Source organism: Giraffa tippelskirchi, chromosome 11 (genome assembly GCF_054371585.1).
Source record: "Giraffa tippelskirchi isolate mGirTip1 chromosome 11, T2T-mGirTip1v1.2.pri, whole genome shotgun sequence".
In the NCBI taxonomy this organism is placed as follows: domain Eukaryota; kingdom Metazoa; phylum Chordata; class Mammalia; order Artiodactyla; family Giraffidae; genus Giraffa; species Giraffa tippelskirchi.
In genome coordinates, this window is record NC_137285.1 from 90,501,547 (window position 1) to 90,529,311 (window position 27,765).

Here is a 27,765-nt window from a genome sequence, read left to right on the forward strand (position 1 = left end):
TCTGGGATGGTTTGGATTCATTTGTTAAAAGGCAGGGCCCTGGATCAAATTATTTCTTAGGTCCTTTTCAGACTTATTATACCTCCTTTTGTTCCTTGGTTTCATGAGTTTATTCATTGTCAGTTAAGTATGATTATTTTAAGTAGTTACTCATTTGGGGTGGGGTGGGTTTTCAGCTTACTACAGAACACCTTTGCTCTAAGGTGCTTCTAGTCTGTCTAAGCAGAGGATGTTATATTGTCTAGGCAGTGATGGGTTAGATGTTTCAGATCACTTATTTGCCTAGTCCATTCTTGATGCAGTCCTCCAGAGCTCTTTCTCTGCCCCAGAGCTTGCTAGAATGCTTCTACAGCATGACAGGTACTAAACCCATCAAGGAGTCCAAGGCCATGTTACTTTCTGAAAGCAATCAACTCTGGAAGGACAGGGCCAGTCCTGTACCCATGCCTCGTCCACTTGCAGAGTTTATTGTTTATCTTCTCCCCGCATTTGCTCATCACATTCTCATCCCTTGCAATGTCCTCCCCTCACTTATCTAAATCCCATCCATCTCAAATTGTCTCTGCTTAGACCCATGAAAAGAGGTTGGACTTTAACCTTCTGGGCCACTCTGATTCATTCAGACACCTAAACTCATGACTGTCAGTTCATTTGTACACCATTTGTGAATGATGTACTCATTAACCACAGACTTACTGTTCTTTAAAAATATATATATAACTTTGCTTTTGTTATTGTTATTTTAATGGGCTCTGTATTTTATTTCTGTATATCTTCTTATGGTCACCCATAGTCCCTTGCATTTAGTAGGGAGTACTCAGTAGAGTCCTTCTGTAGTGATTCCCTTAATGGACTGAAGATTGAAGTCTCAGTCTCTTTGCCACACACACGAATCAGCACGATGGTCCACTTAGGGGAGCACATTCAAGCTCGAGGAATCATTTGTTGGGGAAAAGCGCTTTGGAAACCTGTTTCATTTTTCCACCATCTTCCTCCCAACCCTGCAGACATGGAGAGAGCTCAGCTCCATATGTTCCAGTGGCTGAACACCAGAAAGCTTAGCAGCTGAGCACAAAACCTGTCTCTAAATTCCACACAGAAGCCAGCACCTCCTACTTGCCATGTTGTCAGACCAGAGAGAAACACGAACACAGGCAAGGTACACGGTGCTACAGGCTGACTCTCTTTGGGTCATGCTGCGTTCCAGGGGCAACCAACTGATTCTGAATCCTCAGAGTCACAATACGGTCCTCTTGCAGTGCAGGTTAGAAAGTTTGAGCTGTGTCTCTGTCCTCCCTGGCCTGTCATCCCTGAGGGTGAAGCATACAGTTCCTCAAGTCCCCTTTATGAACACACCCAGTGGGACGGGACATGTCCAAATTTAAATGGATGGTGAGAGTCTCACTAAGAATGAAAAGCACATAGAATTCAGGCAACAGTACATTATCCACCCTTACAGCGGTGTAAAGGGAGACAAAAAAGCACCACCCTGCCTCCAGCTGAGAAAGCTTGTGTTATTTACAGGAACTTAGTGCCTCTTTGGGCTTCCCTGGTGGCTCAGACAGTAAAGAATCTGCCTGCAATGCAGGAGACCTTCCCAAACCATCCCTGGGTTGGGAAGATCCCCTGGAGAAGGAATGGCTACCCACTCCAGTATTCTGGCCTGGAGAATTCCATGGACAGAGGATCCTGGTGGGCTACAGTCCATCAGGTTTCAAGAGTTGGACGAGACTGGTGCCTCTTTGCTGCCTATGATGCTGTGTCAGAGTCCCAGTGGGTACCTGGCTTCCCAGCCTCAGATTTGTCAGGGCTGGAAAGAAAGTTTGCCAGCCTTCAGAGGACCCCTGAGCCCCGGGGTTTGACTCACATGTGCTGAAGTGGCCATGTGGGTTCATCAAAGCCAGTTTCTATAGGGCCCTGTGAAAATGGTGCTCCAATAGACACTAAGACTCAGGATCTGAACCTGGACCTTGGAGTCTTTGAAGACTATGGTCTGCTTGTTCACAACTAGATCTCACATGTGTGGGACAGAGGTCATCAGTGTTTGTGGAATGAAGGTCTGTAGGAGGTAACAGGCGAGACATATATTGGCCAATTTAATTATCTTAGATTTCTGAGCCAAGATTACTTGGAGGATGAGTGAAGTAAAAACAAGTTCACCTCTTATCAACAAACATTTAACCCCACTCGGCTTCATGGGCTTCCCTGGTGGCTCAGGGGTAAAGAGTCTGCCTGCCAATGCAGGAGACATGGGTCTGATACCTGGGTCACGAATATCCCCTGGAGTAGGAAATGGCAACCCACTCCAGTATTCTTGCCTTGGGAAATCCCATGGACAAGGGAGCCTGGCGGGCTATAGTCCATGGGGTTGCAAAGAGTCGGACACGACTGAGCAACAGACCACCTTCTCTGTGTGTGAAACTCCCAGGGTGGCCTCAGCCAACACAGGAACCTACTGGTCCTCTCTTGCCTCTGGTTTTCCTGGTTCAGAACCTCAGAGGAAACATAACTCTGACACCCTGGGTTTCTAATGATGCCTCCCTTTCGCTGTCTCAGCTTCCCGTGGAGACTCTGGGTTGAGGTGTTTTTCATCCCAACAGCTCACCTTTTCCTGCCCCCGCCCTCCCCACTCCTGTTTACCTCTTTGCCTGTTGGGATTGGAGTTCCTGGCTCTGCTTCACATTCCAGCTCTACCTACTGCTCGCCACGAGAGCCCAACAGATGGGGCCTGAGCCGCTTCTGCTGACAAGGACGCCTAAGTGTGTGTCCTTCAGACCTGCCACTGAACCAGCTCTCGGGGCAGTCCAACAATGAGAGAGACGCTTCAGTATCCACAATTTCCTTTTATGGTGGGGGTTTCTCTGTTGGGTGAAACTTTAGATGCTGCTTCTTTATTTCTGAAAATATTTCAGGCTTTCCCATCCACAGAGCCAGCAATAGAAATCAATTAGATGTGTAGGGAGGGTGTGTGCGGATGAGATCACAGCCGAAGGAGCCAGAACACCGAGAGTGGGACTTGCAAAACCAAGACTACTTGGAGCGGACTGCAGGAGCTCATTTAAAGCTGAGGTTTTGGGTGGGGCGGGAGGAGGCAGTGAGAAGGAATAGGAGTTGAGCAGATTAGGATAAAACAATGACCCTGAGGCAGAGAAGCTAAATCAGGTTGTTAGTCGCGTCTGACTCTTTGGGATCCTATGGACTGTAGCCCACCAGGCTCCTCTGTCCACGGGATTCTCCGGGGAAAATTACTGGAGTGGGTTGCCATGCCCTCCTCCAGGGGGTCTTCCGGACTCAGAGATTGAACCAACGTCTCTTGCGTCTCCTACATTGGCTTCCAGGTTCTTTATCACTAACGCCACCTGGGAAACGCCGGATTCCTCACCAGCAACCATCATTGCTCATGTCTCAGTCTGGACTATCTTTTGCCCCAGGGCCAAGTCTGGGCAATCAAAGAATGAACTGTCTGGATTTCCCTCAGAAGATTCCTTTTTTTTCTTTTTTTTCCAAAACCCCTCAATGCTGATGATGGCATGCCAGTTTCCTGGAGCAGGACTTCACCTAATGTTTCATTTTTAATTTTTCCAAGAGGTGCCTCTAAGCACACCCTCTGTGAGTGACTCCAGATATTTTCTCCCCATGAATAAATGAAGCATTGTGTACTCAGATATATCACTGCCTTCATGCACTTCCAGTGGTTCCTAGGCATCAGTAGAGCTTAAAAATGTATAGCCCTCCATCCACCTTTAGGGAGCCATAGAGGTGGAAGGAGGAGACTGTGTGTTCCCTCGGGGCCAAACACCCTGTGTTTGGCCTCCATTTTTTTTTTCTTTTTTCCCTTGCTAGTAACCATTTCAAATGCAAACCATAGAACACATTCTCTTTATTCAAACAACAAGGATAGGGAAACATTAGGAGCAGAGTAAAAGCTGTTCAGTTGTGCCGAGATGACTCAGTCTAAAATAGTATTATAACTTGGCGGCAAACCCACTTCAGGGAAGCTGGTGGGAGACCAAAATAAAAGTTAAATTGAGGGGGTAAATCATTTTATCAGGCTTAGGGTTTTTTACTAGATGTAATGAGATTCTCAATATAAAACGAGCTAATATGTCTGCCCAAGGACCTAGATGTTTGAAGAAAGAATCTGAAAATACAGACTCAAAGTAACTAGCAGTCTGAAATAAAACCAACACAGGGCAGGGAAGTTTTCCTCATATAAATTTTGCCCCAGTAATGTTTCCTTTAGAACGGCACGATTAAACATGAATATCCCTTACTTGTCATTAAGAAAGTGGGGGGAGGGGGGACCCCTACAAAGTGTGGGTTTTTTTCTTTCAAAGACTTTTCTATGACATTCTATTTTCCTTCTCTTCTGCCTCTTTCTTGTGTATCTATTAGAAAACCTAGGCCTGTTTCTGTGCACTGCACAAGGCAGGCTGGATTCTGCTCGTTTGTAAAAGATGAGGCTAAACACGTCTGCATTCTTGCCTGTTGCTCTCCGACTGCGTGACTCAAAGGCAGAGCGAGCCCAGAGGGCAGAGGGCAGAGCCTTTGCTGACAGATCCACAAGGGGAAATCTCAGCTTTTCTTCTCAGCACCTGACTCAGTGGCTTTGACACTTTCTCCCCGGCCTCCCCTCTTCCACTTCTTTCAGAAGACACTTCAGTTTAGACCAGTATGCTCCTTATTCCACAGAACGGGATGAGCAAGTCAAGTCTTGGGAACGTATTGCCAGCTTTCCTTCAAACTAATTAGTTACGCAAGGAAGGGATGGCTACCGCCTGGGTGTCAAATCCGCAACCGTGGAGGGTGAGACTGGGGCAAAGATGGAAGGTCAGAGCCCCCTCCTGGGCCCTTGCCTAGAAGTGGAAGCACAGAGAGGAGAGAAGGGTGGAAGAATGGTCCCTCTTTGGTTCTACAGATGGCGTCCATATCCTACTGGTATTTCAGGAACTGTACTCAGCACACATGTTATTGGTGAAACTTGAGGTAAGTCAAGGAGCACACCCAGTGGATTGGCCTTCTTTATTTTAATTGAAATATAATTGATTTAGAGTGTTGTGTTAATTTCTGTTATGCAGCCAAGTGATTTGGTTATACATACATACATACATACATACATATATATATATACACACACACACACACACACACACATATATATATATATACTTTCTTCTTTTAGATATTCTTTCTCATCATTCTTTATCACCGGATATTGAATGTAGCTCCCTATGCTGTACTGGGTGCCTTGCTGTTTATCTGTTCTATATATACTAGCCTGCACCTGCTAACCCCAAACTCCCACCCCATTCTCCCCTATTCCCCTGCCCCCTTGGCAACCACAAGTCTGTTCTGTCTGTGCCAATTCAGCTGCCCCCACAAGAGGGGGGCTCTTAGACAGAACCCTGCCGTTACCCCAGGACCACAGAGCAGCAGGCCCAAGCCCACTCTCTCAAGAGGGACATTCCTTCAGGTCGTCCAGCACGCTGCAAGCGAGAAGCCAGAGCTCGGACTCTCTTCAGCAGTGGCCTGAGTCCCATTTCCTCTTTGTCACCTCCCTCAAAGGCCTTCAAGCCTGGTCACCATGTAAATGGTGGCTTGGTTGTTGTTGTAGAGAAATCACCATCATCTGTATGGAGTGCCCCATCTAATCAGTGGGTGCGTCCATTGCCATTTCAAAAAATTGTTTATTTTCACATCGAGTTTATCTTTTCCATCTGACATGCTTATGTTTCTCCCTGGCCTTCCACGTGGCATCGGGATCTGCTTGTTGTTAATAGGCAGCCTTTATAAGCACTCAAGGAAGAACCTGTGATGGGTGGTTGTTGCTATAGCAACTTTTTTTGAGGGGAAAAAAAAAAAAACCTAAACTTGACAATGGACACAGAAATCATAAGAAATTAAAATTTCTCCCTCAGAGAAGAATGAAGCTAGAATGTCGAAGACTCTCTCAAGCCCGTGAAAAGATTTGTGTGAACCTTTTCTATGCGTTGGATTGCATATAGCAAGCTGTGGGCTCTGAATTCCCGGGATAATGATTCAGTGTGAAAATCAAACAGCTCCATTTTTTTACAAAGCATTTCTTTAATTATGGAGGAGATGGCCAACATGTGGGGCAGTGTCACTGCAAGCACCTCAAGGTCATGTGTATGCAACATCTTACTTAAAAAACCGCCCATTCATATCTTTTAACGGGTCCCACCAATAAAGAAGAGCTATTTCCTTTTCAGAGCTGTGGTGGTCCTGGCAACTTGATGTCAGCGTTTTCAGCTCTCACAGCAGGGAAATTCAGGTGAATTCCAAACTGTGATTAGAGAGATCTGAGTGGAGTTAAAAGGGTTCAGACAATAGGAGCACACTTCTCAGACACACGCACACAGACCAACTGCGTGCAAAGATAAATTGCATCTGCGTATGACCGTGTTAGCTCTTGCCATCCAGCAATGAATTTGCTAGGAATAGGCAAAGGTCAGTGGGAGAGAGGAAGAAAAAAAATCTCTTTCTACTGCCAAAAGTAATAAAGAGAAAGAAAAAGGCACCTGTGACACGGGGTATCCTGGAGGAAAAAAGAATGTTACTAAATGATACTGAAAGTTTAAAAATACGATGGGAAGCCAAAGCAAGTAATGAAATGATGTGTGCTTGTTCGGTGAACGCAGATAACGGAGAATAGTCTGAATTGATGCCTAGATGGATGGAGGCTGTTGGATTGTTCTCTCTCTCATCTTCTCCCTCTTCTATGACTGTGTTTTCTTTGATGGAGAAAATGATAGGCTTGATAATACATGGTGATAGGCATCCAAAGATCAAAATTCATTAGATCCTTCTTGTTCTGTAGCAAGAAACTATCTGGGCAAAAGCAATTCCCATATGTGACCTTAATTTAACAAGCGATTACACCCAATCCCAATGCTTTGAACTATCATCAGTTATCAAGAGCAAGTAGGATTCCATTTTAAATAGGCTTCTAGTATGCCTGGCTCCTCTTGTGACTCAGACGGTAAAGGATCTGCCTGCAATGCAGGAGACCAGAGTTCGATGCTTGAGTTGGGAAGATTCCCTGGAGAAGGGAATGGCAACCCACACCAGTATTCTTGCCTGGAGAATTCCATGGACAGGGGAGCCTGATGGGCTACAGTCCACGGGGTCATAAGAGTCAGACATGACTGAGCAACTAACACTTCCATTTTCATACTTACTATCCTTAGTAAGTAAATCTGTGCTACTGAAATTTTCACTGAAGCCACCCAATGCTATCCATCTTCCTTTGGGTAGTTTTTTGTTCTTGCCCCTCAAACAGGATTTTCCTATATATTCATTTATTTGGACATGAAGCCCAAGGAAAAGAATACTTGGATACAGCACTTCTGTTTTCTTAGCGATACCTATCATTCTTGGGGCCTGACTTCTCTTATTTCTTGGCTGATTTCAAATGCATACAGAATTTCCTAGTGCTTGCAATCTGTTTGACTACTCGCGGAAAGACAGGCGATCTCTATCTAGTATTTGAACAAGGAAACAGCCTCACTACCTCCCTTAATAGAGAAGAGGAGAAAACATGGAAGAAAATGAATGAGACAAAGGGGCAGAATTAGGCGAGAAGACAGAGTCATCCCTTCAAAACTGTCTAACTGCATCCTTACCAAAGTGTTATACGGACTGCTGTGGAGGATGTAAAAAATGATGAAGCAGGTAACTCCTTCTCACTGCTATCCTGTCTCTTTCTTTCAGTCAAGCTTTTTGGGAAAATAATGTACCCACTTTACTTCCTTCTGTGATTTCCCAGTCTATCTGCAGCCCATTGTGATTTGACTCTTACCCCACCCACCATCAAATGTCAGATGCTGTGTTTACACCTCTGATTGTTTTTTTTATTATTATCATTATTTGGTTTTATTTTTAATTGGAGGATAATTACCTTACAATATTGTGATGGTTGGGCTTCCCAGGTGGCACTAGTGGTAAAGAACTCGCCTGCCGGTGCAGGAGACATATGAGATGCTGTTTCGATCCCTGGGTTGGGAAGATCCCCGGGAGGAGGTCCTGGCAACCCACTCCAGTATTCATGCCTCCTCCGTGGATGGAGGAGCCTGGTGGGCTACAGTCCATAGGGTCGCAAAGAGTGGAACACGACTGAGCGACTGAGCACGCAAGCAGATTGTGTTGGTTTCTGCCACATATCAGCATGAATCAGCCATGGGTATACATATGTCCCCTCCCACAGCTCTGCTTTTATTCCACGTGATCTCTGCATCATTGGGTGAGGTTGCTCCCTCCCTCTGTGAAGCTCCCTTCTTCAACTCTTCGTCTCCTCTACCTCATTCCTCAAAACCGCTCTAGCCTTAAGTTTTGGGGCTCCCCAGAGCTCCATTCCCATCTCTCTTCCCTTCTCACTCCAAACTCTGTTTGTACTCACACCCACGTTCATTCTTTTGACTAATGCTTCGATGCATTTTGGCCCAAACTCTGTAGGCAGCCAAAAGATCACTCCTGATCTACAGACCCAAATATCTAATCAGTAAGGAGACATCTCCACTCACGTGACCTACAACATCTCCAATCCAACATGTGCCAACTTAAGCCTATTACTTGCCTCCCACCTCCATCATGAACCCTGGAGGAGGGCATGGCAACCCCTCCAGTATCCTTGCGTGGAGAATCCCACGGACAGAGGAGCCTGGCGGGCTGCCATCCATGAGATCGCAAATAGTCTGACACGACTGAGCGACTGACAGTCCACCGTCATGAAACATACTCCTCTCCCTACCGCCTTTTTCTCACACATGACCCCATCATCTACTCAGTCACTAATCCAGGAATCTGGATTTGGCCTTTCTGTCTGTCACATTTCTGTCTTTTCATATCTCCCACATAGCTCACATGGAATTACTCACTAAGTTCACTTGGTTTCTGGTCCCTAAGTTCCTTCCCATCACCTCCGTTTATACTGCCACCATCTTACCTCAAGTCCAGTCCTCACCGTCCCTTACTGAGAGCTGAGACATTCTCACTGGTCTGCTGGCTTAAGCTCTCCTTTCTCCAATCCACTCACAAATATTTGGTTGGTAGAGTATTTTTTCTAAAATACCTTACAGATCATGTCACTCCCCTGCTTAGCCCTTTGATGCCTATGTATGGGGTCCACAATTAAGCTCATCTTTCTCTGCATGCTGTGCAAGCCATGGAGGTCATCTCTTGCATCTCAGTGGCCTTACCTCTTACCCACCTTGCAGGCCTGCCTCATTCTTAGCCTTACCTGTGATGGACAGTTACCTGAGGACCTCACTGTACCTCCAATGCTTCCCTAGAATAACTCCCTAGCATGAAATGGAAATTTTCTCTGGTGAATGCATTTCATAAACAGCATGGATTTTCACAGTCAGGCGAATCTGGTTCAGTTATTAGCTTGGTCAAGTGGCTTAAATTTTTGTAGCCTCATTTTTCTCATCTATAAAATGAGGTTCCTTATATCTCCTCTCAAGGTGGTAAGGATTTAATTAGTAATGATAAGAATAGTTGGTATTATCGGTCATTTCCTGCATGTCAGGGCTGTTTTAAGCACTCTACATGAATTTATTTAACCTTCGCATCACCTTTATAAGTATCATTTTTACATATTCCTTTTACAGATGAGAAAATTGAGGTACAGAAGTTAAGTGACTTGCCCATAGTCGCAGTGACAGTGAGTCAGGAAGCTGGGATTCAAGGAGATGATATATGCAAAGAACTTTCTGCTGAGTGGTCACTTGGTGAATGCTGTTGGCACCTCCTCTTTTTTGCTGTATGCTGTACACTCATCCAGATTTTGTTGAGACCCAGAAGACTAGATGAAAATAATAGCTGATATTTATTAAAACTGAATTATTTGTCACATTTTGAATACAGAGTTTACAGACATTATCTCATTTGAGACTAGTGAGCTGGGTTCACTATAACTGAGCTGGACTTCCCTGGTGGCTCAGACAGTAAAAAATCTGCCTGTTATGCGGGAGACCCAGGTTTGATCCCTGGGTTGGGAAGATCCCCTGGAGAAGGGAATGGCAACCTACTCCAGTGTTCTTGCCTGGAGAATTCCATGGACAGAGGAGTCTGGAGAGCTACAGTCCACGGGGTTTCAAAGAGTCGGACACACACATAACTACTAAGTTGGAACTATTATATCCATTATACAGAGAAGGAAATTGAGGCTCAGAGAGGTTAATTAAGCTATTCAAACTATCTCATAGAGGACAAAAGTGTTAGTGTGTGCTAGTTTCTCAGTTGTGTGACTCTTTGCGACCCCGTGGACTGTAGTCCGCCAGGCTCCTCTGTCCATGGAATTCTCCAGGCGAGAATACTGGAGTAGGTTGCCATTTCCTCCTCCACGCGATCTGACAGAGACAGGACTTAAATCCAGATCTCTGAGGTCCAAGCTTGGACTCTTAACCACTACAATGTATTATTGCCTCAAAAGACATTAGAAGACAGAAAACAGTGTTTACAATCTTTCTGGGGCCACTGAGAAAGATATAATAATAGTTATAAACCAGAAGCCTTAAATACACAAAGAAAGCAAATCATGGATAGAGTAGCTTACTGGGGACCAAGATCGTAGAGCAGTGATTGCAGTTAGGCTCTGAGAAGGGGTGAGTTTTGACTGGGGATTTGAGGACAGTGAAAGAAATACACTGGTTGAAAAGAGAGACCCTCTTTGAGATTGAAATGGCATATAGCAAGACATGACAAATGCAGAGAACCAGTCATGTATAAGGAAGTATTTTATCCTCTAGAAATCCAACTAGTGGATACAAGATATTAATCGTGAGCCGGGTACAGGGAAGAAATGTATGTGTGAGGATAGGGGCTCAAGTCCCAGAGGCATCAATCCTGCTGACATCCTGGATTAAAAGCAATTTACAAGGTTGCAGTTGGTGAGCTTTCCCAGTTTAAATCTGTCCTGGGTTGTATCTAAAAGGCAAATGAAATAAACAGTAGCAATATTTTGGAGGATTAGGAGCTTTCTGAGTTAAGACTGTGCTTTTAATATTTTAAGCAGACACAAGCAAGACAGTAAACAGTTTTCTTAGGAGAATGGTGCAAAATGAGCTCTTTTACTTGTCTGATTTATCCCATGGCCATTCATAATGGGGTGGACAGGTTGTTGTTGTTGCTTTTTTTCCATCAGGGAGCAGTCAGTTAGCAGTCAACTCAAGGCCCAGGTTAGTACATTCTGCTCGCATTTATTTTAAGAACGATGAGTGTTGATTTATCATGAAATGAATTCACAGAAAGGAAGTGTGACATATTTCAGCTTAAAGATAAGTTTCAAGAAGAATGTAAGCCTGTCCTGGGAAACACAGGTTCTCATCAGCTGGGAAAAGGCTTCCCGCCTAGCCTACTGCTCTGACACAGGGAATCACTGTTGATTCCCAATTTTGACTTGTTTAAAGTTTTATTTTCCAATTGAGGTGGGTTTATTTTCCATCTTCAAAGAATACGGCCACACATGAAGGACTGGAGATTGTCAGGTGGAGAATTCATCTCAGCCATGTAATTACTGGGCTGAGCAGGTTAGATCAAAGTGAGGGCATTGTGTTGCTATAGGACATTGCTTCAAAGAGCAGTTAAACTGCAAACACTATAAAGGCTTTATTGTCCCTCATTTCATGTCATTTAAATCATCAACAATCATTTCCCATGAATGTATGGCAAATACTGGGATTTTAATTCCTGCTTGAAAAAAAAAAATCTGCATTCAAACCTTCCTGGAAAGCAAAGGAAGTTTTCTATCTTCCATTATGCATTCTCATTTCCGGGCATGAAAGGCTTAAATTATCTGAAGTGCAGGTTTTGGTTTTGTTTTGTTTTGTTTTTTTCAATTATAACCAAATATCTCTGTGAACCTCTTCATGTTTCATAGAGCCAGTTAAGCAGTTTCCCCTTAGATGTGTCTTTGATGTGAAAATAAACATAGGCTAGAGTGAAAGCTGAGGTCTCCCTAAAGGAGCATTTCTCTGTTTGGTTCATAGTTACTCGGGTTAACATTAGACCAAAGAAAACACACATCAACACCCTGCATTGAACTTAGATACAGTTGCTATAAAAAAAATATTTCTTCAAAAGTTTTAAAAGAATGATGACCTCAATGCCAAGAACATCAAAGGAGCTGTTAGGTGCTTTCAGGTACTTTTCCAAACTACCTTCTAAATGCTGCTTAACATTCCTTTGTAATGGAGTTAAAGATGAGCCTGAAATTGCAGGGACCTCTTAAAAGGTCTGCTCATCCCGCCCACCTCTGTCTCCAGGTGAGACATCCAAACCAGTTAACACGTTGCAGACCTGGGTTGTCTAAACATGATTCAGGTGGAAGTCTTATGTTTAGGATGTTCTTGTGCACTGAAGGGAGAATTGGTGGCGATATCATCTCTGGACCTCCCCTGGGTTAGGCCCCGTCGAGCTCTGTGCAAACAATGGGAACCCTGTTAGAATCCTGTTGTCATGGAACAGCCGTCCTCATTCTTAATTCATAATGCTCTCCTTTCATAAAGGCTGTGGAGGAGCTGGGTTAATGACCACACGTGGAAAGTTGAAAGAGAAACCAAAGTAAATGTGTGCATTTAGCCTCTGCTCAGCTTTTCAATTTTAATCAATCAAAAAAAAAAGTGCATTTACCTTATGAAAACTCTAATTGGAACGTGATTATTGGCTTTATTGCATCTTTGTTTTGGTTGAGAATCATTTGTTGTCAGTAACAGAAGGCCCTTTAAAGTATCAAAAGGGGGAAGACAAGGCATAGGTGTGTGTGTTGGGGGGAGATTTATTGGAAGGTTACAGGGTGTCTCAATTATGGGAAATACAACTGAGTCTCCCAAAGGGCTAGAACCAGGAATTGAAAAGCTTCAGGAATCTCTCTCTCTGTCTCTCCCCCACTTCCTCCCCTCTTCTGCTCTCTTTCTGCATGGTTTCTCATCCTGTATTCCAGGCATCAGTTCCATCCTCCCATCTCCATAGACTTGCTTTCTCTGCCGCTCATTGTACACAACTGAGAATGATTCCGGTACAGGCAGCCCTCTGCCTCTCCCATTTCAGGTGCACAGAGACTGTTGAGAAGGTCTTATTTCAATTTCCGATTACTAAAATAATCATTAAAATGGTTCAGCTTGAATCAAATGTCCTCCTTGATCCAGTCTGCTTGGGGCCCAGGGAGATGGGGTGTCCTGCCATCAGAAGCAAGCCCCCTACCAGGTTCTCGTTAAAGGTGGTGATTTAGCAAGGGCAGCCCTCCTGAATAGCATGTTCACTTCAATCTTAATTCCATAGGTAATATATCTGCTCTACGTAGAAAAATTAGGAGACACAGACATGTGAGAAAGTGGGAGGGAAAAATAATCATCCTGCCAGCCAGAAAGTACTTTAGAATCTTAAAGTGTTTCCTTCTAGACATTTTCACTTACTTTAAACAATTTTTTTTTTTTATCTCCTATTGGTTTGGGTTACACTACAGATGAAGTACAGTGGTCACCAAGACACCAAGCCTCCCTCTCTGGGGCTCGTTATAACACGGGAGATGGACTTAAAAAATGTAAGCAAATGAACACGAATCTTCCAGAACTGTAATAAGCGCTGTAGAGGGAACAATCAAGAGGTTGCGATGGAAGAGAATCCTGAGGGCGTATTTGAGGTCAATGGTCATGGGAAACCTCTGCTGGGGTCACGCTGGAGGAAAAGAAGGAGCTAGCTGTGGTAAGAATGGGAAAGGGTAAAGAGAGTGGAAAGTTCCAGAACATTATACACTGAAGGCCTGCAGCTGAAGTCACCTTTTATGTTTGGGGAAATTGTTAGAAAGTGATATGGCTGGAGTTTAGGCGTGAGAGGGACACCCGTCTCGTTGCTGTGAGAACACACTGGGATGTACGGCATTCATGTGGGCGACAGAGGCACAGTTATGTGGGGAGAGGCGGAATGTGGGGTCAGATTCTCAGAATGTGGTTAACAAACACTTGGCACCGCCCTGTGTCTAAAGCAGAGGGGACCCGGGGGAGAAGGAAGACCGTGGTCGAAGACGAGGAGACCAAGCGACTAAGGGACGCTTAGTACCTATGTAAGTACCGCTGACGATGAGGGAGCGACACCGCCAGGAATTAGTCACCGAGGGGTTTTTCATTATTATTATTTTGCAAAAAGGTGGGAGCTTTTCAGTACCTGGGTTTAAACCCGCAAATAATGAATCGACCGACAACTGTGGGATGGTATGAGGGCACCCTCTCTGCCACCTGGGGGGTGTTCCTGATGTTCACACTGGCCAGCGTTCTGGAATGAGTCCGGTTCCCACCAGCATAAGGAAAGAAGAGCACGCTCTGAGAACCCCCATGCCCTCCTCTCACTCCAGTACTTCTCGGCCCAGCGCCCGGCGGCCCCGCCATTGGACAAAGAGCCGCCAAGAATCGCTCCTGTAGTTTATGAAGGGGGTGTGGCTCACGGCCAATGGCAGAGACTCATGCTGTCCCGTAAACTGGCTCATCGAGTGTTCCCAGACCGCTGGCTGCCCAGTAAGTCTAATCATCCACCAGTTAGTTGGAGCTAGTCCTGGACTGAGCTTGTGTGAGCACATAAGATGGACAAACGCTGCCTCTTCCACTGACTTCTTGTAGTCACAAGGAAGTGGAAAGATAGGCAGACCTGAATCAGTGACCAAAGAGAATATTAGACAGATCGTGCTAAAATCATTAAAACAGAAAGAGAGAACGTAAGGGCGACCAGAAAGGGGAGGCTTCACAGGGGAGATGCACTGACCTTGATCTCGGCCCCATAGAGTGAAAGCTTCCAGACTGGGCCCTCCAGCTAAGGAGGAGAGTAGCCTCTTGACTGACGGTACTTAATACATTGTACATTCTGCTGAGGAGGACATTTAGAGATTTCCAGAGTACTGTCAACATTTTAGACAAAGCATTTGCTTTGGCTTTTGCTTCGATATATTTTGGGCAAAAAATGAGTCATGATTAAAGTGTTTCATGCACAAAGTGGTTGGGTTTTTCAGGCTTTTATAGACCCTTCTGTTCATTTCCTATCAAACACAGGGGGTCCATCTCTGAAAGGTGGCCCCGCAGGCCCCTGCTCTGTGACTATTGTAGCAACTAGTCAGGATGACCAAGGAGATAGTCACCAGGATACTCACACTGGTTACCGCTGAGTGGATCTGGAGTGACACTGGTTAAGCTAGTAGACAATATGGCAGAATTCGTTGTTCAGTCGCTAAGTCATGTCCGACTCTTTGCAACCCCATGGACTGCAGCATGCCAGGCTTCCCTGTCCTTCACTGTCTCCTGAAGTTTGCTCAAACTCATGTCCATTGAGGCAGTGATGCCATCCAACCATCTCATCCTCTGTCGTCCCCTTCTCTTCCTGCCCTCACTCTTTCCCAGCATCAGGGTCTTTACCAATGAGTCGTTCTTCTCATCGGGGGCCAAAGTATTGGAGTTTCAGCTTAACTGTCAGTACTTCCAAAGAATATTCAGGGTTGATTTCCTTTAGGATGGCCTGGTTTGATCTCCTTGCTGGTCTAAGGGATTCTCAAGAGTCTTCTCCAACACCACACTTCAAAAGTATCAATTCTTCAGCTCTCAGCCTTCTTTATGGCAGAATACATCTACCTTGAACTTTCTAATTTCATTTCAACATTCCCCTGTTGCTAGACAACAAGTTTTGTTGACACCATCACTAGTAGTGTAGCAGAATGTCATCAAACAATCATGTTATTTGCATATCTGGGGGGCATTTCTTTGGAAGGGAGAGGGACTCCTTCCCATCTTTCCAAGCAAAGGCCGCTCCCCTCCACAGCTGTAATCCCATGCTCCCCTCTGCAGAGCAACCATCACATTGCACAGTTACTTTCCATTTTATTTCCAGACAGACTGGTACCTTCCTTTTCATTTGTTTGCTTTGTCAGCTCTCACATTTATTGAGCACTGTGTTCCAAGACCAATTCTGCAGGCTCTTCGTGCTCTAAACAACAACCCTAAGACACTCATAGCCTCACAGAACATCGACTTGGTGCTACGTAAATATCTGTTGAATGGAAGAGTAAACAAATGCTGTTTTACACATGAGGAAAAGCTCATCTTGTTGCCTTCAGTTGGCCTTTATCTAGCATATGCCTGGCGTGTAACAGTCAGAACAGCAGGAAGCATCTCACAGGCTCAGACTCAAGTTCTGTCTTTTCTCCTGGAAAAGAGCCACCAGTGATGAGTGCTGCCCTGAGCTGGGAGCACTGCTTTCCTACAAGGTCCCTGGTCGCCCTAAACTCCTGTCACTGTAGTCAGGGAAGTGCCTGGTTCACCCTCAGTGAATAGGAGGGGAGCAGCCTTCGTATCCCAGGTTCACTAGCAGCTGAATTCATCCTCCTTTGAGGTCCCACAGCCTCCTATTCACCTAGATAAAACAGGATGTCTGAAATATTTTATATCACTTCTATGTGGACTCTGAAAAAAATAATACAAATAAACTCATTTACAAAGCAGAAATAAACTCACAGACAGAGAAAATAGATTCATGACTACCAAAAGGAAAGCGAAGAGGGATAAATTAGGAGTTTGGAATTAACATATACACAATGCTGAATATAAAAGAGGTAAATAACAAAGATCTACTGCATAGCACAGGGAACAATATTCAATATCTTGTAATAACCCATAATGGAAAAGGATCTACAAAAGAATAGATACATGTGTGTATAACTGAATCACTTTGCTGTACACCTGCAACTAATGCAACACTGTAAATCAACTATATTTCAATTAAAGAAAAAAAAAAAACACCAAGATGTCTACATCTCCGAGTTGCCTCAGAGAACCTATTTCTCGTCCCTCTTCCCTCTGTGAATGTTTTATAAATTGATAATAAACTTGAAACATTCTCCAAGGACAAGGGATAGAAGTGTGCAAACTGAGAAATGCCATAATGAAACACCTTTCCTCTGCCCTGTAATGAGGAGTGTGTTTCTGAGGCAATGTCCAGCTCTTCTGTTTACTCTTTTATAAGTTACCATGACAATACGAAGGCAGGGAGAAGCATTAAAGTTTTGAATGTGGGACACTTTGGCATTTACCGTCTTAGAAGGACACTTTGTTGACTTGTTTTCTCTACAAAGATCCTGAATTTGCACTTCTCTGGTTTCTATAGAAAAGTTTATCTTTGGTTTCATAAAAAAAAAAAAAAAAAAACTATTTTATTGACTTAAGTAGTCACATTTCTCAGAGTCCAGACCTTAGGGAACAAAGTTACAGAATAACTTTTCCGTATAGATCTAACATGCCTTCTCTGACACCTTCCACCCACCCACCCCTGAAAAAAAAATCATGCTTTATTCTGAAGGAGTAAAAATGGAAATTCCTGAAAATCATATAGGAAGCATGCCCAACTTCTCTGAGCAACAGTGGTTTCATTCACATGGGGCATGGAGTCAAGAAGGAGTCAAGAATTACATCCCAGCTTTGGCATTTGTTCAGGAGGCTCAGCACCCCATGGAATCCATCACGAAGCTTCACACACCCCCTTCACATTTGGTTTATGTGGATGATAACACGGTTCCAGTTCTCATGGCTTCTTATTCCTGGACTTCAGGGTTCAGAGGAAAGTGATCACTAAAGCACAACCCTAGTGGAACCATTAAATTGCTTGTGAATTGGGTAATAAACTAATTACCACAGCCTTCTTAGCATTGTTTTACTGCTCAGCAGTTAGAAGGGTCCAACTTCCCAAGTACTGAGATCATCCAAGAAACTACTCTTTGAACACCTGTAATATGCCCAGCACTGTGGTTAGGACTTGGAGAAGGAAATGGCAACCCACTCCAGTAATCTTGCCTAGAGAATCCCAGGGACAGAGGAGCCTGGTGGGCTGCTGTCTGTGCGGTCGCACAGAGTCGGACACGACTGAAGTGACTTAGCAGCAGCAGCAGTGGTTAGGGCTAAAAAGAACCAGTCAAATGTAGGACACAGTGTGTGTGTATGCGCCAAGTCACTTCAGTCATATCCGACTCATAGCCTAGGGACTGTGTAGCCTGTCAGGCTCTCTGTCCATGGGATTTTCCAGGCAGGAATACTGGAGCGGGTTGCCATGCCCTCCTCCAGGGAATCTTCCCAACCCAGGGATAGAATCCGTGTCTCTTAGATCTCCTGCATTGGCAGCCAGGTGCCACCTGGGAAGCCATAAGACTCAGTGTCCACACTCAAAGAGCTTGAAATCTAGCCGGGCAAATCTAATTACTATGTGGACATAAAACAATACCTCGCAATACAGGGAAGCACTAAAGGAGAAACTCAGAAGTCTTCAACATCCAGGTAAGAACTAGGAGCTTTTTGATGTCTTCAGCAGAAGGCTTAAAACCCCATCTCATTTGTGTAGGGGCAGGAGAGCCAGGGAAGAATCAGTCTTACCTTCAAGCACTGCGATGAGCTGGAAATGACTGTTTCAGGATCTCAAACATTTTTGCTTCAAGAATCAAATCAAGAGTCATAAATTATTGGGATGGAGGTTGGTCTCCTTCTCATGTTGGTGGTGGTGGTTTAGTCGCTGAATTGTGCCCAACTCTTGCGACCCCATGGACTGTAGCCCGCCAGGCTCCTCTGTCCATGGGATTCTCCAAGCAAGAATACTGGAGTGGGTTGCCATTTCCTTCTCCAGGAGATCTTCCTGACCCAGGAATCAAACCCAGGTCTCCCACATTGCAGGCAGATTCTTTACCGACTGAGCTATGAGGGAAGCCTCTTTCTCACGTTATCTACCCTCAACCCTATCTCTCATCAGCCATGAATAAAATGGCCTGAACAAAGTTTCCCAGTGATGGGACCAAGATACCCCCTTAAGGACCTAGGCAGTGGTAAATTTAGTTCTTGCATTTATTTCTTGTTGAGAAAGACAGAAATCTACTTAAGGAAAAAAAAAAAAAAATGTGACCTATGGACTGAATTGTTACCTTTGTGTAGTATATTCCCTGTTTCCAGGGCAGCACGGGAGACAAAGAATGCATTTATTTTGTGGAAAGGGATAGGGGGCAGGGAGAGAAACAGAAAGCAGAGGATTGTGCAATCATGGCATTCTTAAATCCCTCCAGGAAGTTTATGTTTCAAGTCCTTTGAAAGTAGAACACAGCTGTTCAAAAAGGAGAGTTTATCAGAGGACTGCAGCCCCCATTCCACTGTGCGTTGGATTTTTCTTGGCCATTCGCTTCTCGGCACCTCCATCCGAAGCCCTCAGGGCAGGCAGGCCACTGTGTCTGGGCCCTGCCCTGAGCAGACCTATGCCTTCCCTCGGTAGAGACCGCAGGCCTCAAACAGCATCGAGGTGTTCAAGTAGAAGAGTCAGAACAAGGATGAGAGTGAAATGAAACAGGCTTCTGGATCTCAGCAAAGGGAAGTAGGGTGAGTCCTGCATGCAAACCAGACAAGACTCGCTGCCTTGAAATCCTTTCCAAAAGAAGTCCCTTCCTCCAATGGCTAGTGAAAGGGGGAGATTGTATGCATCATCTCACACATCAAACATACTAATTTTGGGGTGCAGGTTTATTGTACAAAACAAATAAGTGCCTCTCAGTCCACCTAGAAAAAGTATAAACGTTGGAATGTAGCATTCACTTGATGCCTTTACATGCTGCCACAAGCTTCATCATCTGCGTATTTTCTCTCTTGCCAGAGATCACTGGATAGGGGATGGTTCAGAACCCTCTCTGCAAGCTCAGTAAACCTTTCTGACTGACCGAGTGACCCTTTGTCTCTTTCCTTTCTTCTGTTGGAGCCTTGAGGGCTATGTTCTGAGCCTTCACTGTCAACCTCCACCCAGGGACGACCCCGTTCTCCCTCGCGTCCATCCCTCTGAGCCCCAAATGCCCTTACCCTTGCCCTGTACCTGCCATGCGTCTCCATTCTATCACCCCTTTGTCTTGACTCTCTGTGTGCCCAGCGTTGAGAACAATGTTGGCATGTGGCGAATGAAAGGCCGAAAGGAAAGTGAGCAGTCTGGTTACTGATTAAGGAGGAGGAATTTGGAACCAGACCAGGTTGGCCACCCGCCTCCATATTATTCACTATGTGATCTTAGAGTTAGGAGCAGCCGTTTCTTCACTTGGAGGATGAAGATCGGAACACGTGTGCAGAAAGCTGGAAGATGATTACATGGGACTCTACACAACTCTTGTTTGAAGAGCACCTGTCTTGAAATAAGCATTCAGAATACAGCACTTCTCAGGGGAGGGCCTCTGGGGGGCCTTGGACAGCCTTACTTTCGAAGGCCCCTTCTTCCTTATAAAAATTTTAAAAATGATATTTTATGACTTTATCAAGATAAAGATATTGCTAGGGCTTCCCAGGTGGTGCAGTGGTAAAGAATCCACCTGCCAATGAAGGAGATGCAAGAGACAGGTGTTTGATCCCTGTGTCAGGAAGACCCCCTGGAGGAGGGCATGGCAACCCACTCCAGTATTCTTGCCTGGAGAATCCCCATGAGCAGAGGAGCCTGGCGGGCTGCAGTTCATGGGGTCTCAAAGAGTCAGACACGACTTAACACAACGCATTATATATTAAAACATTTCCTCAACCTAAAAGTTCAATTTGTCTTCCATCTAAAAGTATTTTCATGGGTCCCTAAGACTATTGTGGTCCCTTGGCCTGGTACCTACCCAGTTTAAGGGATGCATCATCCTGACTGATAGATTGTTTTGGAACTTCTTTCCTCTACCTTCTCAACGCTAGTAACTGCTTTCTGGAAATTGTCTGGCTTCTCTGGCCTTCAGGATATACCCTGCCTCTACCTCCCCCCTCCTATCTCCCCAGCAACCTGGAAGGTCTACACTGTTGGAGCTCCCAAGTTCCTTAGTCCAGCCACCATCTTTCTCAAAGTAAACCCATGTCTTCACTCCCCTGGGTCTCATTCCCTTAGGACTATTCCTGGCCTGGTGAGGTGGCACTGAATTTTTCTAACAAACTATTTCTGACTGAGATATTCGTGATATGACTCTCTGTGTTCCTTCTCTTCTCCTTCTAGAATACTTGCGTTTTGTCGCGGAACTTTTTGAGACTCTATACCATAATTCCAAGCCGTATATCGGATAGAGGCATTTTAGTCCAGCAAAGAAAATATTTCAGAGCAAAGATTGAACTTTGAGAATCACTGAGATTGTATTGTGCCTCCACCTCTATGCATTCATTGGGCCTTGATAAGGTAACTGTGATGAGAAGCTTCTACAAGGCAGGACATAGACTATCTCCCAGTTCTCTTGGTTAAGGATCATCCCTGATGAAGTCCTAGTGGAAGCTCTTTATCCACGGAGATGGCTTCTACATGTCACTGGGCAGGACTTCTTCTGTTCCCCAGCTTAAGTCACCCATCCAGCTATGCTTGGTGGTGACCTTACACCATGTTACATATGCCTAAAAAACCAATTCTAACTCCCTCGGTGTCTGTTATTTTCTGGGTTCAGTTGGGAAAGTGTTCTCAGAGATAACCTTATTTATAAAGGAGAAAACTACGGTCCATAGAAGAGAAAATTTACTACCTAAAATAGCAAAACAAATTAATGCCGGAGTCAGGACTAGACCCTGGGCCAGTGTCCTCAATACCTGTGTGTGGGCAACACTTCCCTCTTCAGGGCCTGGGTGCATTTACTACCCAGCACAGGCTCTGTGGTGGGAATGCTTGGTTTGATTCTGGGCTTTATTGCTTAGTATTTGTGTGACTTTGAAGAGTCATTCAGTCTCCCAGCCTCAACTGGCTCACCAATAACAGGGTGAGCACTAATTCTATCACTGCCTCTCCAATCCTGGTAACTTAGAGAAAGTGCTGGAGCTGCTTCCCAGGGTATGTACTGAGCTGCCCAGGGAGTGGCCTGAGCAGTAGGAGAATCTGGAAGAACAGGTTTTTTCAAAGCAGTGGAAAATAAATCAAAGGCAATAACCCAAACCTGGAAAAAGAATGTTTTCCTTTGTTTGTTCTTTACTCAATGTGAAAAAAAATGAAAAACCTTCAAAACGTAACTTCTGCTGAAATAAATCAGCATGGCCACTTTTGAGGCAGCGAGGCTGACTCCCGAGGGGGTGTGCTCTCTCTGACCCCCTGAGGACAGTGACCACTTCCAGCGTGCGCCAAATGTAGTGTTGACTGACATTGTTCTGCGATATTGTTGGCCTCGATCAGGGGAGAAATGACACTGGGAGTCAGGGAAACATGGAGAGATAGCAAAGATGGGAAAATAAAAGCTCCACAACCAGGTACAAAGAACACCTTCCCCCTTGTTGCAAGCTGCTCATCACCCAGTGTTAGATCTCATGGGACTTATTAGTTCGGGCTCTTGGCTGAAAGTAACAGAAGCCCAACTCATGTTAGCTTAAGGAAAAAGGAGACTTTATTATAAAGATTCCACACTGTATCAAGGAAAACAAGGAGATCAGTAGAGGTGGCCTCGTATTGAAATCAGGCCCTCAGATGCTCTCACCTCTTTCTCTCTACATCATTCTCTTTCTACAGACTTTCTTCCTCTGTGGCTCTGGTTGGTATAATGGTGCAACACTTCGCAGGTTTTATAAATGACTGTGTGTTAAGAGTGTTAGTTGCTCAGCCGTGTCCAAGTCTTTGAGACCCCATGAACTGTAGCCTGCCAGGCTCCTCTGTCCATGGAATTCCCCAGACAAGAATGCTGGAGTGGGTTACTGTTTCCTCCTCCAGGGGATCTTCCCAACCCAGGGATCTAACCTGGGTCTCCCACATTGCAGGCAGTTTCTTTACCATTTGAGCCATCATGGAAGCCCATAAATAACCATGCAGCCACCCAAAAAGAGCCTCATTTCACTTTCTCCAATTTCAAAATCCTCCTGGAAGGAATGATTGGCCCAGCTTGGGTCAGGGTTCCTTTTCCTGATTACTCATTAGCAATGGTAAAAGGTAAACACTGGTTATACCAACGTGGTACATCCACCATAACTATATATACTTATGAGGGGGCAAAACCACAGGTAATGGATTAATGAAACAGGTATTGTTGAACCACATGACAAGAAACATATTGTTCACATTCAGCCCTAGACCATATCCCCGCCATCCTCTGGTTCCTCATCATGTGCCCAGAAATTCAGGATGTCTCTGTGCTCACTGCCCCCCGACTTACCCCTAAACAAGCTGACTCCAGCATCAAATAGTGGGAATGACACATGCTATAGAACTACCCAGTTCAGTTCAGTTCAGTCGCTCAGTCGTGTCTGACTCTTTGTGACCCCATGGACCGCAGCACACCAGGCCTCCCTGTCCATCACCAACTCCCGGAGTTTACTCAAACTCATGTCCACTGAGTCGGTGATGCCATCCAACCATCTCATCCTCTGTCGTCCCCTTCTCCTCCTGCCTTCAATCTCTCCCAGCATTAGGGTCTTTCCACATGAGTCAGCTCTTCACATCAGGTGGCCAAAGTATTGGGGTTTCAGCTTCAGCATCAGTCCTTCCAATGAATATTCAGGACTGATCTCCTTTAGGATGGACTGGTTGGATCTCCTTGCTGTCCAAGGGACTCTCAAGAGTCTTCTCCAACACCACAGTTCAAAAGCATCAATTCCTCGGCACTCAGCTTTCTTTATAGTCCAACTCTCACATCCATACATGACCACTGGAAAAATCATAGCTTTGACTAGATGGACCTTTGTTGGCAAAGTAATGTCTCAGCTTTTTAATATTCTGTCTAGGTTGGCCATAACTTTTCTTCCAAGCAGCAAGCGTCTTTTAATTTCATCGCTGCAGTCACCATCTGCAGTGATTTTGGAGCCCAAGAAAATAAAGTCTGTCACTCTTTCCACTGTTTCCCCATCTATTTGCTGTGTGACACTGGGAAACTTACTTAGCCTCCCTGAGCCTTGGTTTCCTTACCTATGAAATAAAACATATTTAATGGGGTTGCTGTAAAGAGTAAGAAAAATAAAACAACCATACTTTAAACACTTGGCATGTAATAGTTGCTCAGTTCAGTTCAGTCACTCGGTCGTGTCCAACTCTCTGCGACCCCAGAGACCGCGGCACACCAGGCCTCCCTGTCCATCACCAACTCCCGGAGTTTCCTCAGATTCATGTCTATTGAGTCCGTGACGCCATCCAACCATCTCATCCTCTGTCGTCCCCTTCTCCTCCCACCTTCAATCTTTCCCAGCATCAGGGGCTTTTCAAATGAGTCAGTTCTTTGCATCAGGTGACCAAAGTAATAGGTGCTCAGTTATATCAATTTCACTTTCTAATTAAGTTACCTGGGAATCTTCAGGAGGGTGGGGGAGTGATGGTAAGAGAAAAGGGAGGACAGGAGAAGTGACAGAATTTTGTATCTGGGAAATGTCCTTCTGCCTCAGGTAATTTCCGGTTATCCTGAGCAAACAGAAATAATTGACGTGGTTCAGCTGCACTGGGAAAGCCACATTTTGCTACACATAGCCTCCCACTTTGGAGGCAAAGCCACAAGCATCTCAAGATCAACGGTGTATATTTTATGTTTCTTATTAATTAACTAGTGTGGCTGTATGGGTCTTAAATCTCTCTATATAATGTCTGAAGTGAATGGAATACAGTCTGATCACTGAATGAGTGACTGAAGTCCTTTAATATTTTGTTGCTGTTAGAGAGATGCTCCTCTTTGAGAATATAATAAGCCATGTTTTTTATAAACTATACTTTATTGAGTTCTTATTTTGGTAAGCCCTGTGCTAAATGTTTGCATGTCTCATGTCTTTCCTTTTTGGTAATTTGTTTTGGTTTTTTGTTTAAATCTTTTTTATTTTTAATTGGAGGATAATTGCTTTGCACTGTTGTGTTGGTTTCTGCCGTATACCAACTTGAATCAGCCATAGGTATACATATGTCCTCTCCCTTGTGAACCTCCCTCCCACCTCCCAACCCATCCCACCCCTCTGGGTTGTCACAGAGCACTGGATTTGAGCTCCCTGTACAAGCTTGTGGACAGAGAGTGGAGAAGAGAGGGTAGGGTGAATTGAAAGAGTAGCATTGAAACATATACAATACCATATGTAAAATTAGAGAGCCAGTGTCTCTTGTCTTTCTATGAGTTAAGTGCTATTGTGCCCACTTTCCAGGTAAGGAAATTGAGGCTCGAAGTCAAGAGCCGGAATCACTTAGCACTCAGTGACAGATTGGAATTTGAGCTCACCTTAACCGGTTCCAGAGCCTGAGTATTTAACCATCATGTAGTAGTGCCTCTCTACATCTCGGTTTGGGATAAAAGTCTCAAGAGACAGGCCACATGAAAAATGAATCCCCAGGAAAATCCATGCTTAGAGGGTCTCAGACGATAAGTGATAATCCCACAGATTCCACGCACCCACACAGTGTTGCTGCAGGGGCTTGATGCAAAGCAGCAGAATCATAGGAAGAAAAATAGTTCAACAACAGAGAGAATGTCTCCTTAGGCAAGGCAAACATTCTAACTACTCACTTAGAGGATAAGAGTGGTGAAGGGATTGAATCTGTGCAAAAGAAACTGGAAATTGGGTCTCAGCTTTAGACTCTACACTGTTTCCCATCTTGGCCAAAATTATTCTCAGTCCAGTGGCCTGTGTCCGTGTGGGTTGTGTGTGCATGCATGTGAAATAGCTTGGCCTGTTGCAGAAAACAGCTCTACTTTGGTGATTAATCATAGGTATTATCAATAACTCCCAATGACATGGGATGGATCCTTCATCCACAGACCAGGGTACCAATCATGGGAACCTCTGTGACCTCCCACCCTTCCTTGACCTGCTCCTCCAGAAACATTTTGCCCTGTCTGTGCTACTGTTAAGTTTCCTTACCTTCCGGACTGGGCTGCATTTGTGCTTTTCTTTTTTGAATTCCTCCTGCACACGTGTAAATGGAAGAGCATTCAAACATTCTGTCTCCTTTGACTACACGCATATCTGGATTAATATCTCATGTTCTATTTTTTCTATTTCCCATCTGTCTTTCAGCTCCAGGGTTCCTTGAAAAGAAAACAGATCGTTAACCTGTCTCCTGCCAACAGCAAGAGGCCCAATGGCTTCGTCGACAACTCGTTCCTTGATATCAAAAGAATCCGTGTCGGCGAAAATCTCACTGCAGGACCAGGGGGCCTCCCAATAAATAATGGACAAAGTCAGATGATGTCGGGGACCTTGCCCATGAGCCAAGCACCCCTGAGAAAGACTGCCACATTGCCGCCCCCTCCTACGCACTCTCCTGGAAATGGTCTGTTCAACATGGGCTTAAAGGAAGTGAAGAAGGAACCTGGAGAGACGCTCTCTTGCAGCAAGCACGTGGATGGCCAAGTGACCCAGGAGAATATTTTCTCTAGCAGGTATGGAGATGATCCCGGAGAGCAGCTGATGGATCCCGAGCTGCAGGAGCTGTTTAACGAACTGACCAACATATCTGTGCCTCCCATGAGTGACCTTGAGCTGGAGAACATGATCAATGCCACCATAAAGCAGGATGACCCGTTTAACATCGACTTGGGGCAGCAGAGCCAGAGGAGCACTCCCCGGCCGTCCTTGCCCCTGGAGAAGACGGTGATCAAAAGCGAATACTCCCCTGGCCTGACCCAGGGCCCTTCAGGCTCCCCGCAGTTGAGGCCCTCATCCGCGGGGCCCCCGTTCTCCATGGCCAGCTCGGGCCTCTCCGCTTCATCCCCGATCCCTTCGGTCCCCCAGAGCCAGGCGCAGCCCCCGCCAGCGTCCGGAGCGGGCCGGGCCCTGCCCAGCTGGCAGGAAGTGTCCCACGCCCAGCAGCTCAAACAGATTGCCGCCAACCGGCAGCAGCATGTCCGGATGCACCAGCAACAGCAGCAGCACCAGCCCTCCAGCTGGCCAGCCTTGCCCTCCTCGGCAGGGCCCTCCCCAGGTCCCTTTGGGCAGGAGAAAATCCCCAGCCCCTCTTTCGGCCAGCAGCCGTTCAGCCCCCAGAGCGCCCCCATGCCGGGGGTCGCGGGCGGCAGCAACCAGTCGAAGGTCATGGCAAACTACCTGTACAAGGCCGGCGCCTCGGCCCAGGGAGGGCCGCTGGACGTGCTCCTGCAGCCCAAGCCGCAGGACCTCAGCCGGAGCTTTCTGAACAACCCGCACCCGGCCATGGAGCCCCGGCACGGCAGCACCAAGCCTTTGTTCCATTTTAACTCAGATCAAGCCAACCAGCAGATGCCTTCCGTGTTGCCTTCCCAGAGCAAGCCTTCACTCTTGCATTACACCCAGCAGCAGGCGCAGCAGAGCTCCATCACGGTTCAGCCACAGCAGCAGCAGCAGCAGCAGCAGCCACAACAGCAGCAGCAACAGCAACAACAGCAGCCGCCGCCGCCACAGCAACAGCAGCAGCAGCCGCCGCCGCCACCACAAGCACAGCAGCCAGCGGCCCAGCCCACCCAGCCTCTCCCGAATCAGCCCTTGCTGAGGGCCCCGTTACCACTCCAGCAAAAGATCCTGCTGCAGAAGATGCAGAGTCAGCCTGTCACAGGACTGGGCTACCAAGTCTCCCAGCAGCACAGACAGGTAAGGGCCGTGCGCCTCCCCACCCAGAGTCCCCAGATACCGCCGAGCTCGGTCACCATGCTCCGTTTACCCCTGTGCTGTGTCAGGACAGGCTCAAGACCCCAAAGACAGCAGCAGTCCTCACGGATGCCTCTGAAGACCTCCTGAGGGTTCCCTTGAGGCGTCCAGAGGCAAGAGCATCTTCCTGGTAGAGCGGCACTGTCTCTGGGGTCTGCTCTTGCTTGTTAAGAATGTTGCCTGAGGATCAGTGCCTTTAGTG

General features: G+C 45.8%; 1 protein-coding gene and 1 long non-coding RNA gene across 3 annotated transcripts in view; one reads left to right on the plus strand and one right to left on the minus strand.

The window, feature by feature from the left end:
* The window catches only part of MAML2 (mastermind like transcriptional coactivator 2), a 404,047-nt gene that overhangs the window by 239,617 nt on the left and 136,665 nt on the right, over window positions 1-27,765 (plus strand). The window contains exons 1-2 of one of the 2 annotated variants that reach the window (XM_081545397.1): window positions 13,995-14,528; window positions 25,959-27,506. In XM_081545397.1, the coding sequence (XP_081401523.1) occupies window positions 14,439-14,528; window positions 25,959-27,506 (1,638 nt within the window). In that variant the 5' untranslated portion in view covers window positions 13,995-14,438. Of the gene's footprint in view, window positions 1-13,994; window positions 14,529-25,958; window positions 27,507-27,765 lie in introns of those variants that run through there. The other variant, XM_081545396.1, reaches the window with a different exon arrangement.
* On the minus strand, window positions 22,357-25,969 carry LOC145527426 (uncharacterized). The gene is made up of 2 exons (XR_014069743.1): window positions 25,803-25,969; window positions 22,357-24,366 (listed from the first exon to the last, which is right to left on the minus strand). It is a non-coding gene; the product is annotated as an uncharacterized LOC145527426 (long non-coding RNA).